The sequence below is a fragment of the Dipodomys spectabilis genome, unplaced genomic scaffold, assembly GCF_019054845.1.
Source record: "Dipodomys spectabilis isolate Male_0828 unplaced genomic scaffold, ASM1905484v1 ptg000773l, whole genome shotgun sequence".
In the NCBI taxonomy this organism is placed as follows: Eukaryota; Metazoa; Chordata; class Mammalia; order Rodentia; family Heteromyidae; genus Dipodomys; species Dipodomys spectabilis.
In genome coordinates, this window is record NW_024871450.1 from 580,616 (window position 1) to 595,503 (window position 14,888).

Below are 14,888 nucleotides of genomic sequence, written 5' to 3' on the forward strand. Positions count from 1 at the left end.
CACCTGATCCTCTCCCCACTCCCCACCAAAGTTGTTGTTTTTTGACATAATGACTTGTACACTCATTGTTGCAATGGGTCCACCTGTATCCCTAGTTAAACGATTTGTTTTTTTCCCTTCCCCTCCACAAATTATATCTACATCAAAAACAGTGAAAATATGGGTTATACTGTGGGGGAGGGACATACAAAGCAACATAGAAATCATCTTATAAATATGATAGAAACAATTGCATGAAAGGAAAAAAAAAACATTTGAATACTTATCTTGGGGTTCATTCCCCTAACATCAACTTATCTGACCTTTTCTGCTTGACTCAGACGATCCTTAACAGAAAGAACAGTGCTGGAGGAATACCAATACCAAATTTCAAACTCTACTACAAAGCCATAGTAATCAAAAGAGCTTAGTACTGGCACAAGAACAGACCCCAGGACCAATGGAAAACCCAGAAATTAATCTAAAGACCTATAGCCATCTAATCTTTGATAAGGGAGATAAAAAAATAGAATGGAAGAAAGGCAGCCTCTTCAGTACATGGTGCTGGAAAAATTGGTTAACTACTTGTAGAAAACTAAAGCTAGATCCTTATATATCACCTTGCACCAGAATCAACCCCAAATGGATCAAAGACCTCGGAGTCAAAGCAGACACTCTGAAAACATTACAGGATGGAATAGGAGAAACCCTAGGTCTCCTTGGCACAGGCCGAAATTTTCTTAATAGAGACCCAGAAACACAACAAATCAAAGAAAGGTTGGACAAATGGGATTGCATGAAATTGCAGAGCTTTGGCATGGCAAAGCACATAGTTAGCAAGATCAATAGAAAACCCACTGATTGGGAGAAGATCTTCACTAGCCATACAACAGACAAGGGTCTCATATCTAAAATATACCTGGAACTTAAAAAATTAAATCCCCCCAAAACAAACTTTTATAAACCTGTAAAGGGCTCTGACAGAAGCACAGTCCTCTGTAAATAAGCCTGGCTCTGCTCAGAAAGAGAAACAAGACCCAGACTAATAATTATGTTTAGAAAATAACATGTATATAAGTGGAATAGAAGTTGAATTTTTTTTTTTTTGGGTCCGGTCGTGGAGCCTGAACTCTGGGCCTGGGCACTGTCCCTCAGCTCTTCAGCTCAAGGCACTCTACCACTTGAGCCACAGCACCACTTCCAGCCTTTTCCTTTTTGCTTATATGGTGCTGAGGAATTGAACCCAGGGCCTCAGGCATGCAAGGCAAGCACTCTACCACTGAGCCACCTTCCCAGCCCAGAAGTTGAATTTTTAACACGTTAACTTTGTGGTTTGATATAGCTTAGATATATGAACTTCCTTTTTAGTGACAGTAGCGTTTTTCTTATTTATTATTAAAAGTTATACTTTCCAAATTAAAAACAGGGAGAAATAAAACAGATAAAATAAAGGGGAAACACTAAAAATCTTAACACCCAGATAGAGCAGCTGTTTGTGTCCAAAGACCCAGGTGCCTAGGAGAACCCAAGCAGCCTCTGCTTACAGTGATCTAGAATGTTTGATTTTTCAGAATTCAGACTGGCCTCTGAGCCTGGGCTGGGCCCTGATGGGTAGACACCCAATCTTAGGCCTCAGCTCTGTGATCCAAAGAGCTGTGTGAATCTCAGTTCAAAGAAAATCAAGATGGGAAATATCTGCAGAGCAGTCAGTGCAGCAAACAAGTTTTAAAGCACCCTGGTTTTTGAAAACAGGATTATTAAATTAACAAAAGGAAACACATTCGACCCTGCAGAGCTCGGTTTCCATATGTCTTTCTGGAATAATTAGCTCCAGGCAGCAGGAACCTGGTACATTCACCACAAGAAGGGAGTGGTGGCAGGGCTGCAAACGCTAGGATGGCCCTGGGGTGTGCAGAAGAGGGCTCGGGGAACTCATGTGGTGGCATATGCCTATAAACCCTGCACTCAGGACGAGGAGGGAGGAGGATCAAGAATTTGAAGCCAGTGTGACATCATAAGATCCTCAAGAAAAGAAAACAAAGGGCTGGGAAGATGGCTCAGTGGTAGAGTACTCGCCTAGCATGCATGAAGCCCTTGGTTCAATTCCTTAGCACCACATACACAGAAAATACAAACAAACAGAAAACAGAAGTGGCGCTGTGGCTCAAGGCTCAGGGACAGCACCCAGGCCCTGAATTCAAGCCCTAGGATCAGCAAAAAAAAAAAAAGAAAAGAAAAAGGCTGGAGATGAAGTTCAATGCTAGAGTGCTCGCTTATCATGCACAAGGCCCTGGGTTTCATTTCCAGTACTGCAAAAGAAAAGAAAAAGGAGGGGCTGGGAAGGTGGCTCAGTGGTAGAGCGCTTGCCTTGCATGCATGAGGCCCTGGGTTCGATTCCTCAGCACCACATAAGAAAAAGCTGGAAGTGGCGCTGTGGCTCAAGTGGTAGAGCTGAGGGACAGCGCCCAGGCCCAGAGTTCAGGCCCCACGACCAGACTCCCTTCTCCCTCCCACCCCCCACCCCCCACCCGCCAAAAAAAAAAAAAAAAAGAGAGAGAAAAGAAAAAGGAGAAAGCTTGGAAAAGGGACTATCCCACAAAACCAGGCATCTCTGCCAACAAGAGGAGGCTCATTGGCAGAGTGCTAAAAGCATGGCTTCAAGATCTAGCTATAGTTTTGGCTCTACCATAAACCACGTAAAATATTGGGCAGTTTCTTAACTTCCACGTGTCTTACCTTTCATCTCAAAGGGAGATAATCATATACTACTTGATAGGATTGTGGCAGCAAACAGAAGTTTTCTATTTGCCATCCAAGTGAACATTTATAGCTTCCTGTCATTGCTGTGGTCGCTGGTGTAAAGAACGAGGTAGAAGACAGGCAGGCCTATGTTCATGAGGGTCACAGCTGATTCCCATTGGCATTGGAGCATAGCCGAGGTCATTGAGATGATTTGGAACCTTACAACCAGACTCTTGCTGCTTCACCATGGACAGGAAACCACAGATGAGATTTAAAGCTAACAACGCTGGTCTCCATGGCCTCTGAAACAGTCCGTCACTCCTGGTCCTCTCATCTGCTATTGTTGCCTGAATATAGCCTGCCAAACCCACCCCACTCCTCAACAGACACCAAGTACCCACCAGGCACAAGCCACAATGATGAGAAAGCTGGGTGCACAGGGCTTCCTGGACACTGATTACCCAGCTACCTCTATTGTTAGGAGAGTGGGGGGCCTGCACACTGTGTTCCCAGGTCTAGGGAAGCTCCTGCTGTGCTCAGAGATGGGCTTCTGCTGAGCATCAATTGCCCTGAGCCCAAAGACAGTAGTGGTGACTGGAAATGGAGCAAAATCCTGACAGAAGCATGTTAAAATGAGAGGCTGCTAGAGATGGGATGGTCCCTTCAATTTCAACTTTATTGGTTGGAGGAGGAGACTGGGGGTTGTGATTATGAAAGTCCAGTGCTCTTCTAGAATAATCTCCAACAAACTGCTGGGTTATTATTGGATTATTATTATTATTGGACCTCTCACTGGGCCACCCGTTCTGCTGCCATCAGAGAACTTGTTAGAGACACAGAACCTTTCTGCTCCACCCAGTGCTCCACAGCCCGGGATCATGGCTGAGTCACAAGGTCTCCAGATGATTCCAATAGTCTTCCACCAGTCACTCAGGACAAGGGAATTCAGCAGGTTAATCCGGGGTAGGGGAAAGGGAGATGGAGGGTCCTACCCTTTGGGTTTCCATGCAAACATCGGTCAAGGCCTTAAATCTCAGCCAAAAAAGGAGAGTTTAGTCCAAAATGTAATTTCTGTGGTTTCCTGGAGTTTTCACTTTTTCCAATTTGTAAGCAGCTGCTAAATCCAGGCATTTCCCATTTATAGACTTGGAAACAGGAGAAAAGAAGCCAGCTATGGCCTACATTCTGTCTACCCAGCCGTCAGCTTCTCCCCTCTGGGCGCCCTTCCTGCCAAAGGTTAGTGTCCAACTGGTGCAGGGTTTTTCACCATGTACTGCTCTGTGCTAATGGCTTTGCCCACAATAAACTCACCATCATAATGACCCGATGAAGTGGTTGGAAGAGGACACTAAAGCACAGAGAGTTTAAGCAACATATTCAATATCACACAGCTCCAAGCTGTGGGCTCCTGGGGTCCTCAGGGGCTCTGATCCTGACCTTAACTTTAGATTTAACCACTTCTTCCCACCCCTCTGGGAGAGAAGGGAGAATACACCACCACGATGACCACACGTGGCCATCCACACTCCCATGCCAGCCCACCACACACACCAGGGCAAGGGGACAGGAGTGTGGTGTTTGCTGCCTCTCCCAGGGAAGTCAGGAACTTGATGACTGTGACAGCTGGCTTGGCAAGAAGGAAACAGAGCTCACAAGGTGGCTTCTGTGGGTGGGAAGAGGGAACATGCTGTGCCACACGCCAGGAGAGGCTGGGGGTGAGGGGAGTGCTGAGCCAAGATTGAGCAGCCTTGGTCCTCTCCAGGGGAGGCAGGTGGGGACACCTGGCAGAAGAGCCGCCTGGATGTGTAGACCCTGTGAGGAATCCCACCGCTGCCCCCCTCAGGAGCTGTACTTCCCGAAGTATCAGCTGGGGATTCACCCTAATGCCAGCCCCTATGAGCATGATAAGACACAGCAGGATGAGGACATGTGGTCATTAACTAAACGAGTGGTGACATTATGGAAGAGGAAAGGTTTTCCTTCTGCTCTTCTCAGTTCCCTGGCTTGGGGTCTTGTAAATTCCACTGACAAATGACAGATTAACAAGAGAAACAGAGTTGTGCTCACATGTCATTTCAGTGTATCCACCCACGGGTGCAGGGGGGGGGAGGGGGTTAACTCAGAGGGGAGGGGCACTCAGGCTGACACAGCATCTTAAGTTCTTAGAGAAGTGACAAGACAAAGGGAAAAGACAGAGATCCTAGGGGGCAGACTGTGGCAAGGCGAATGCACCGGCAGAATGATGGAGGATGGGCCCAGTTGGTAAGGTTCATCAGCTGTATGAGAAGCCCATGGTGGGGGGAGCAATGATACACCAAAAAGCACAAGAACAGAACAGAGTATAGCACATCAAGATTGAAGCTCCCTGGGTGGGGGTGGAGAGGGGAAGGGATGGAAAGGGGAAACAAAGGAGGAGGCAACAATGCTTGATAAGAAATGTACTCACTATCTTGCCCATGTAATTGTAACCCCTCTATATGGTATTTTCACAATTAAAAAAAAAAGATTGAAGCTCCCCTCTCTCCTTGGGAAGGAAGATAGCTTTGTTCTCCTCCAAAGAACAAATCTCACCTACTCACCTGCTTTCTGCCCGGTTCCCTTCTGCTGGGATCACCTGAATCTGTGGACCCCAGGGAAGCCCCTCAAGCCCACATGGCCAGTGGGAGGAAGAGGAAGAAGAAAGCCCGCTGGTCACACCCCACCCACCCACCCACCAGGGGAGGTGCCTTTCTCTAGATCAAGTACTACCTTCCAGGGGAAAGTAAGGCACAGACACCTTAGCTCTGCTTCTTGTAACTCAGTGGAATGAATGTCAGCTTCTGAGAGGATGCCAAAGAGATCACCAACAGGCCTTCTCAATTCTGTCTCAATTCTTGTTTGAAATGATTGTAGATTAATAGGATGTTGTAAAAATAGGAGAGAGGTCCCTTTCTCTCAGCCTCCCCAATGGGAACGTTTTTACATAGTAATAGTACCAACTCAAAATCTCAGGTTTTAACACAAACTTGGCACAACCGAGGAGGTGAAGGGCTGGTGAAGACACCAGCACTTCCCATGGATTCTCCCAGAATCTGCACGAAAGTAAAGAGCATCATGCTTTAAGCATTCCTTGACCCCCTTCCTGAGGGCAGATAGGCAGGCATGGACAGAAAGTCAGAAACCAGGGAACCAAAAGGAGGCTGCAGTTTGCTTTCCTGAGGTCAAGAAATACAAACAAAGCAGGTCTGCTAGCCCAGTGCTGCAACATTGTGTCCAATAATGAAAAACAGTCACATCCCCAATGCATGAGTTCAGTTCTCACACAATAAGACAAATGTAGCTGATATTGTTATATCAGAGAAGAATACTTTTTATCAGGGTAAATATAAAGCATAGGTTAACACTGGCTACCCTTATTTTTTGAAACAAGGTCTTGATATGTATCCCAGGCTAGCCTTGAACTCATTGTTCTCCTATTTCAGCCTCCTGAATTTCAGGTGTAAGCCACCATACCCAACTAACAATGGCTATCTTTAAGCAATGGAATTACTGGTGGTTTTGTTGTTGTTGTTTTGTTTTGTTTGCCAGTCCTGGGGCTTGAACTCAGGGCCTAGGAATTGTCTCTACGCTTCTTTTACTCAAGACTAGCACTTTACCACTTGACACAGCGCCACTTCTGGCTTTTTCTGTTTATGTGGTACTGAGGACTTGAACCCAGGGCTTCATGCATGCTACGCACTAAGCACTAAGCACTCCACTACTAAGCCACATTCTCAACCCTACTGGTGATGTTTATTTGCTCTCCATACCTTATAAAATTTATACCTTGAGTGTATATTACTATCATAATTTTTAAATGGATTATTATCAGACCTATTTCCTGCCTTGATACAGCACCATCTGGGGCTCCCTGCAGCTGCTGGTTTTGAGAGGAGATGGAAAAAGAAGGGAAGTCTGCTATCCTCTGAGATAGGGGTGAGGGGAGAGGAGACAGTGATTACATTCTCCAAGTAAAAGGCATGGCAACACAGTATGGTCTGGTCCTCAGTGGCCCAGGAACAGCAAGCAGATAATCTAGTGGCTAGTAAAATTCCAGAGTCATGTTCAAGCCAGCCACTCTCCCCCACCCACCACTTGGGGCAGCTTCCTATCTGCTCACGTATATCCAGCCCTCTTCACGTCAGCCCAGGAGCTCCTGTAGGGGCAAGGCTGTAGCATGCTTTGCCCTGAGTACAACCCAGGGCTTAGCTGGCCCAATGTAAATAGACAAGTAGATGGATGGAGAGAAAGATAGTCACCTGTCTAGTTACCCTATCTTCCATCTCCATCTGCTAGCTCTGATGCCTCTTCCTCCAGGATGCCCTTGCTGAGCCCCCAATTGCCCACACTGTCCCCCATGGTAATCTTAGTCTGCCTTGCACCCAGAGAATGGGACTCAGAGCTGGGTTCCTCCATCAGGGCATAAGCTTTAGAGGCAACGTCAATGTCCCTGTCCACTCTGGGTCTCCAGTGGATTCTGCAGCATGGGCTCAGCACCAAGGAACAGTGACTCAATACCCTGCAAGAAGAGAAAGGTTCCTTTCCCCCAAGACTGCTGGATCCTGACTGGAGCAGGGGGGGGGGGGGAGTTCCTGCCTCCCTCCTCCTGCTAAGAGATGAAGCCCCCATAGCCCCAGGCTCATGTACACCCCCAGCCCATCAGCTGGTTCTTCTGACTTGCTCCAAGTCATGGTCACGAGGGGACCAGAGAGGGCCTGTGACTCAGCCCTATTCATCACCATAATGGAAAAACCCAGTCACCTGTCCTCCTGGCAGCGCTGTGTATGCATCTGGAAGGGCAGCAAACCACATGGTTCCCAAGGTCCTTTTGTCTTCCACCTGCTGAGAAATCAAAGGCAAAGGCTTGACGGAAAACCCCTGGCTGATACTGAGAGTTTACAGTGTAAGGCAGTAATCAGTGACCAGGGACCATATTTCCCTTCCTATTAGGCTTAGAGGTAGGAGTCCATAAGCATTCTCTTGTAAAGCCTTCATGAGTCTGCTGTTACACAAAGTGGACACAGGTCACTTGTTTGGTCACCAGCATCCACCATATCTTTTCTACAAGGCAGAGCCCACCTCTCATAGAGAACCTGGAAACCACTCTTCCCAGCCTCCTTTGAAGCTTCATTTGATGGCCTCATCTGACTTGTCCAGTCAGAAGTTCTGACTTCTCCAGACTGTGAATTAGAAACTGGAGCACAGGACCAGTACAAGACCACCCAGAATCCATTTGGTGATGTTGGCAGCACGGGTTCCAGATATCACTGTCCATGTTTATGGGAAGTACCAGCCACAGTGTCTGTGCCAGGCAATGGTAGTATGGTTTTAACATCATTCCAGAACTTCAGTGTCAGGCCTGGCTCATTTGATCCCAAGGATTGTCTGTCCTCCTTTTAACAAAGCTCTTTTCTGTTTCAATCAGCCAGAGTGAGCCTCTGCTTCTTACCCCTGCTACCTGCCTGACACATTAGCTCCCCATGCCAGATGGAGAAATGAAGGCTTTTCTCCAACCTTGTTGTTGGAGACCATTCTGCAAGGCAGTGACTTATGAAGGAAGCATCTTTCAGGAGCAAGGCCAGGGGACATGTCTGAGGCTTCCTCTGTCCCAGGCACCAGCTTGCCCTTCTGCAGTCTTCTAGGATCCGTGTTCAAAAATAAAGGAATTGGGGATTTAGCTCTGTGGAAGAGCATTGCCTGGCAAGTGCAAGGCCATGAGTTTGGTCCTCAGCTCTGGAATAAATATAAAATAGAATACCCAGCCTGTCCCCAAGCAGCACAAGTTCCTCCCCTCCTTCTAGGGGGGCGGGGAGGATGAAGGGAACCCCATGGGACTGGGATTGCTGGTCCTCCATTCTGCTGGGCAGCAGGGACCCTTGTGCCTAGTGTGACTGACTGGGCCTGTTCCCACAGCACCTGCGCTGGTTGCAGTGCCAGAGTTCTTGCGGCTGCATTTCTTCATCATCCAACAAGTCTCGGGTACAAGGGTTCCAGTCTGAATACTTTTAAGTGATCAGAGCCAAGCAGATTGCTGGCATCAGTTCAAGGCTGTTAACAATGCCATACCTTACACACGCAGACCTGACATAGTACCCTTGCTCTAGCTGGGCAGCCTTCACACCCTCTAGCTGGTTTTTCTCAAGGAGTTCAGACCAGGCAAGACCTCGTGGATTAGAACATCAGCGATGTACTTGGCTAATGACTAGATCTGAAATTATTGCAAAGGGCCGAACTCAGGAGAGCTGAAAAAATTTTAATGTAATTATGATAGCTTCATCATCAATAACAATAGCCATTTATCAAAGATTTAAATTGTGTCTGGCACTATGCTAAGCATTTTCTTCACATTCCCCCCCCCCCTCCACCCCAAGCCCTCTCAGTCCTGGAGATTGAACCCAAAGCTTAGGGAAGCAGAGTTCAATCATTTCTTAGAACCCTCTGAGTTCAGACCTATCCCAGTATCACACTGACTGACATGAGAGGCTTAGAGAGGGGGACTAACTGGATAGACATCACACAGTCAGGAAATTGTGGATCTAGACTGTGTTTTAAGGACTGAATCCTGATTTCTATGTACAGAACCACAGCCTAGCCAAAGGAATACGTTTTAAAGATGGAACTGTCTTCCATGGAGAGGCAGGAATTTCCAGACCATGTGCAAAAGGCCGAGCTTGCTACATCCCAGGCCAGAGATGAGTGACCAGCAAAACCTTACCGCTCTCTTAGCTGGCAGGTGCACCAACTCACAGAGACTGCAGCTAAAGCCCGTCAAAAGGTCTGCAGGACACCTGCAGCAACACTTTCTTAACCGATCAGGCTGGGGCACAGCGAGGAACAGAGGAACAGAGCCCTGCCCACCACAGGGACACTGTGGATGGAACTTCGATCTCTGGCCCGCATCTCGATCTGGACCAGATTAATTTTGGTTCATCTGACTTTCATAGAGCAGAACTACACCCAGGGCCTTTGGGCTTTCCTTGGAGGGGGGGTGGGGGGCTCTGGAAGGGGGTGGGCCTAGGCTAGAGCAGGGAGAGGCTCAGATAATGGAGGAGGAACAGAACTCAGCCACAGTCTAGGCGGTACCCCCAGGCTCAGCCAGAACTATGCCAGGAGACAGCATCCCCCCCCCACCCCCCCGCCGCCAATAAACTCCAGATCTGAGAATGGTATGGGACAGACGATGCCCCCAAGAGCTCCTGGGGCCCTAGTTCTTCCTAAGACCCCCCCCACAAATATACACACACTGGGAGGTGGGGGACTTTTTCTCCAACAGTTCTCAGCTGGCAAAATCCAAGGGAGAGAGGATGCAGGGAGGAAGGCAGGAGGGTGTCCACAAGTCAACGAGGCCGGGGTCCCCTGGGGAGTCCAAACAAAGACGGGTGATGCCTCGCGGTGACAAGGGCCTGGAGCTGCGGGCAGGGCCGCGTGCCGCCTCCCCGAGCCTCCGCGGCCGCACCCGGTCTCCGAACGCCCGCGGGAGGTGAGGGGCCAGCAGCAGGTCTCAGATGGCCGGGGGTCTCCGCCAGGTTCTCGCGCGGCGGAGTTCGGCTGACCTTCCCGCCCGCCCGCCCACCCAGCGCCTCGGCCGCAGCAGGAGGCGGAAGCCGGGCTCCCAGGACCGAGTCCAGCTCCCCCTGGAGGCCCGGCGCCCACGCCCACCGCGCCCCGAGGGGCCGCCCCGCCCCGCCCCGGTGGCGCGCCGCCCCCTCCCGCCCCCATCCTCGCCCCAGCCCGCAGCCGCGGCTTCGGCGAGGGGCGCGGGCGACCGGGTATCTGCACGCGCGTTGGCGGCGGCACCGAGGCCCGACTCCCGCCTGCGCGTCCGTCCGTCCCGCTGCACGTCCCCGGTGAGTCGCCGCGCCCTCGCCCCAGCCTCCCGGCCTCCGCTCCCCTCGTCCTCCGGGCGCCCCCAGGCCCCAGCGCGGCCCTGCACCTGCTCCCCCGGGCCCCATTCCGCCCCCGCGGGGGTGGCGCCTCCCCACCCCTGCCCTCCCGTCCTCTCAGGGACCCCCCCCCCGAGGACCGCGCCCCCCTTCCGATGCCTGGGGACGGCGAGCTTTTGTTCGGGAGTGGGGCGCAGGCCCCCTCCCCCGGTGGCTCACTCCCTCCGCCCCCCGGACTTCACCCGGACCAGGTGGCAGCGGGCGCCTTTTGGGGGTGCGCGGCCGTGCAATTGGTGGATTTTTTTAAACCGTGGTGGAGGGGGCGGCGGGCGCGCGCGGGTGCCGGCTGCTGCTCGCGCTCGGCTCCGGCTCTCCCGCGGCTGCCGTCGGCGTCTCCCGCGCGCCCCGCCCCGGCCCCCGGTCTCCGCCGGCCCAGCGCCTCCCCGACGACGCAGGCCCCGCCGGGCAGCGCCGGGCGCCGAGATGAAGGTGCTGGGACACAGACTCGAACTGCTGACAGGTACCGCGGCCCTGCCCCGCCGCCGCCGGCCACTTCCCGAATCTGAGCTGGTCACTGGATTTCTAGCTCCGGTGCTACCTGCTCTGGGGCGCGGGTTCTCCCGGGAGAGAACCCACTCCCGTGCTCCTCCCGGCTCCGCGCCCCGAATCCCCGACGCCAGCGTCCCGGGCGGGTAGAGCGCGCGGATCGATGGATCGAGCGACCGCGGGGCTGCGCAGCTCCCCCTGGGGCGGCAACGCGAGTCAGGATCCCGGAGGGGACCGACTGGCAGTCCCAGCCTGGTCTCCTGACAGGACGCCACGGCCTCTCCCGGGGACGGTCTTGGGGATGGGGATGGGAGTGGAGAAGTTTCTTGTTGGGAGTAGGAGCCAAGTGGTCTGGAAGTGGCCATCCCGATTAGAGCGTGAGGACTGGGATCCCTCCGCAGAAGTGACCACTACCCCTGCCTACCCCTGTTTGGAAACCTGCATCCGGGAGGCCATGCTGGAGTGCCTCAGAGATCCAGGGAACGGGAAGGAGGGACGGGGATGGGGGTGGGGGGACCGAGGGTGGGAAATCCCAGCCAGACGGGAAGACTGGTAGGTAACACTCGTAGCATGTGTGTTCTTCCCTGGGTCGGAGTAGGAGAGAGCCACGAAGGAGGCAGAGCCCCGGCCCAACCAGGGAACAAGCTCGTTCCAGTAGGTGTCCTCCGGCACCCAGGTTTCTGTCCTCAGGGCCCTTATTACCTTTGGAGACCAGAGCCCTATTTATTATAGAGTAGGTGAGACAGAGTCTGAGTGCACTCAGAACAGGCTGGGGTCTGGAAGAGGGACAGGAAGGGAGCGGAGAGGTTAGAGCCTGTGACAGAATCTGCAGACCCAATAACAGGATTTCTGTTCATGGAGAGGGAGGTGGACTCAGGTAGGACTGGCCCGGGTTTCCCGGTGCAGGAGAAGCTTGGTGTCTGAGCGCTGCGGCAGCGGCGGAGCCTGAACATGTGTTCCTATGTGTTCAAATGAGGGTTTGGGTTGTTGTCAATCAACAGTGGGGTTGTGGTAGGGACAGGTGGAGATTGCTTTGGGGTCCCGAAAATCCCAGCTGGGCACTCTTGGCAGCCCTCCTTTCCCTGTTCCTTGTCAGCTTTTCCTTGAGTTCACACGAGGCAGGTCTGGGTGCCAGGAATCTTGAGGGAGCTTCATGGAGACGGAACTTGTAAACCCCAGGAGGGAAAGTCTGTATGTCCTGGGAGACTTAGAGCCCTGCCAGGAGGGCAGACCAGATCCTCTTAGCTGTCCTGACAATGAAGGACTGGCAGGTGGCTGGCAAGGACTCTGGATCTGTCCTCACCATGCTTCATCCCTGCTCATGGATTCCTGGGAGATTTTGCCTAGTTCCTCTTTGGATGATAAAGAGGTCACAGGGTGATGGTGGATTTATTGAATGCAGTCTTAGCCTGCTCATCAGCTGTGCCACCAGAATGATTCTGTAGAAGCTTTTAGCCCAACCTCAGCCTTAGGAAATTTAAAAAAAAAAAAGATGCACATCGTCCTGGTTCTGTACAGTTTTTCCTCTCTTACCCAAGCAGTGTCGCTTCCTTATGCTCACACAGCCAAGGAGAAGAGTGCTGGATGCAAACCTGAGAGCTGAGCCATGCCATGCTACCTGCCCTGCTCTGGGCCAGTCTCCTCATCAAGAAAATGGGGTCATGGTAGTACCTTTGGAGTTGAGTTCTTCAGCAATCAGATGTGAGCATGCATATCAAGGGTTGAGCACGACATTTGGCCGTGGGCAACAAGTGACAATTGAAGGGCTGTGGTCCCTCAGCTGCTTGGGGTCCTCCCTATCCTGGGGGTGCCTGCCCCTCTGCTCCAGCATCCCACATCCCTTCCTCCAGCGTGTCCCAGCCTGTTCACTAGGTTCTCTCCACCATCTAGATCTCTCAGATGTGGTCCCAGGGGAGACCTACTGAGGTCCCATGGCATGGGACAGAGTAGGGGCTGGCATCTGGGGTTGGATCCTTCTAGCCAGATATCCACAACTCCGATGAGAAGAAGTGGGGGGTGCCCCTCACATGGAGCTCAAAGGGTGTCCATGAGTTGTCAAGCCCAGGTTCAGGGTGCCGCTTTGTTCTGGAGGGAAGAGGGCAGTGGTGAGGTCATCTGAGCCCCTCTGGTCACTGGTGCTTCTGGCAGCCTGTGTTTCTGACTCCCAAGGAAGACAGGGATTTTGCAGTCTGCGGATGTGGTTCTCAGGGTCTTATCCCAACCATTCAGCTCTCAGGCAAATCGTTCACTTCTTTTGAGGCCCAGCCTTATTAGTGAAATGAGCCAGGTGCCAGTGGCTCATACCTATATCAGCTACTCCAGCAATCCATGAGCAGCTAAGAGGCTGAGATCTAAAAAATCATGGTTCAGAGCCAGCCTGGGCAGACAAAGTCTGTGAGACTCTTATCTGCAGTTAAACAGCAAAGAGTCAGAAGTATAGGCATGGTCCAAATGATTAAAAACATGAGTCAAAGCCTGGAGTTCAAGCCCGAGTACCAGCACAAAAAAAGCAACAATAGCTGGGTAGGAGGGTCTTCCCTCCCGAGCATGGTAAAGAGGGATACTATGAATGAGTCCAGGTCTCCGTCACATCTATATACACGTGCCTCAATGCGCAGAGGGCCAGTGCCAGTGCCTTGGGTGGCTGGGAGATTTAATTTTTCTGTGCAAGGTGGGAAGGTGGGCTATGAGTGTGTTTGCATACTGGAAGGCAGTTTTTCGGTGCATTTGCACTTAACATTTTTCCAAGTCTATTCTGTGTGAAAGAGCTTTAAACTGGCAGGTTGAGGTGTCTGTATGATCCCTTAGGAGCCTCAGTGTTAGATCTTGGCAATTAAAAAAAAAATGTGTGGTTAAAAAAATAAGTCTTAGGCGCTGGTGACTCACACCTGTAATCCCAACTACTCAGGGGGCTGAGATCTGAGGATCATGGTTCCAAGCTAGCCAGGGCAGAAAAAATCTATAAGACTCTTACATCCAATAAACTACTAGGAAAAAGCCGGAAGTGGTGCTGTGTCTCAAGTGGTAGAGTGCTATCCTTGTGCATAAAGAGTCTCAGGGACAGTGCACAGGCCCTGAGTTCAAGCCCCAGGACTGGCAAAAAAAAAAAAATCTTGCTAGTTCTGTGTAGAGTTTTGGTTTTACTTTAATTCACAGAATACATAACCTTACAGTTTTGCAGTGGGTTGATCTGCATTTTACGTGAGGGGGAAACTGAGGCATGGATTTGCCCTTACAGTCTGGACATAGGATGTCAAGTTTTCATTTCTAGTTCATCCTTCTCAGCATACACCATGGGTGCTGGCTCTCTGCAGTGGGGGCACAAGTTGGCAGGTGTCCAGGACTTCAGCCTGGTGGGCATACGACTCCTTGCCTCACACAGGGGGAAAACTGGTACTGCCATCATGAAGGGCAGATTGCCAGTGATGTATCAAAAAGTATGTGTGACTGTGACTCAGCAGCTGAGTTTATAGGAACAAATAAGGAGGTGCGCAGAGGTGTCTTCTCAAGGATGTTTGTCCTGTCATTATTAATAGAGGAGGAAAGTGGCTCAGCCTAGTGTGCCCGCAGACCTGGAAACCCACAGTGCACACCCAGATTGTTTATCCACCCAGACAGATGTTCCCTTACACACGTGTTCTAACAACGGTGATGGCAGGCTATGCTAGATGGCATTTATTCCTGTGCCAGGCTCAGTCCTCAGCACTTTCTATATGTTAG

At 51.3% G+C, this 14,888-nt stretch overlaps 1 protein-coding gene across 2 annotated transcripts in view; it reads left to right on the plus strand.

Annotated features, from left to right (window-relative positions):
• Positions 1-10,482: 10,482 nt before the first annotated feature.
• The window catches only part of Ndrg4 (NDRG family member 4), a 41,881-nt gene continuing 37,475 nt past the window's right edge, over positions 10,483-14,888 (plus strand). The window contains exon 1 of one of the 2 annotated variants that reach the window (XM_042672843.1): positions 10,483-10,586. Coding sequence is in view for 1 of the 2 variants with exons in the window: in XM_042672841.1 (XP_042528775.1) it covers positions 11,106-11,142 (37 nt within the window). In the remaining variant the exon portion in view is untranslated. Of the gene's footprint in view, positions 10,587-11,064; positions 11,143-14,888 lie in introns of those variants that run through there. The other variant, XM_042672841.1, reaches the window with a different exon arrangement.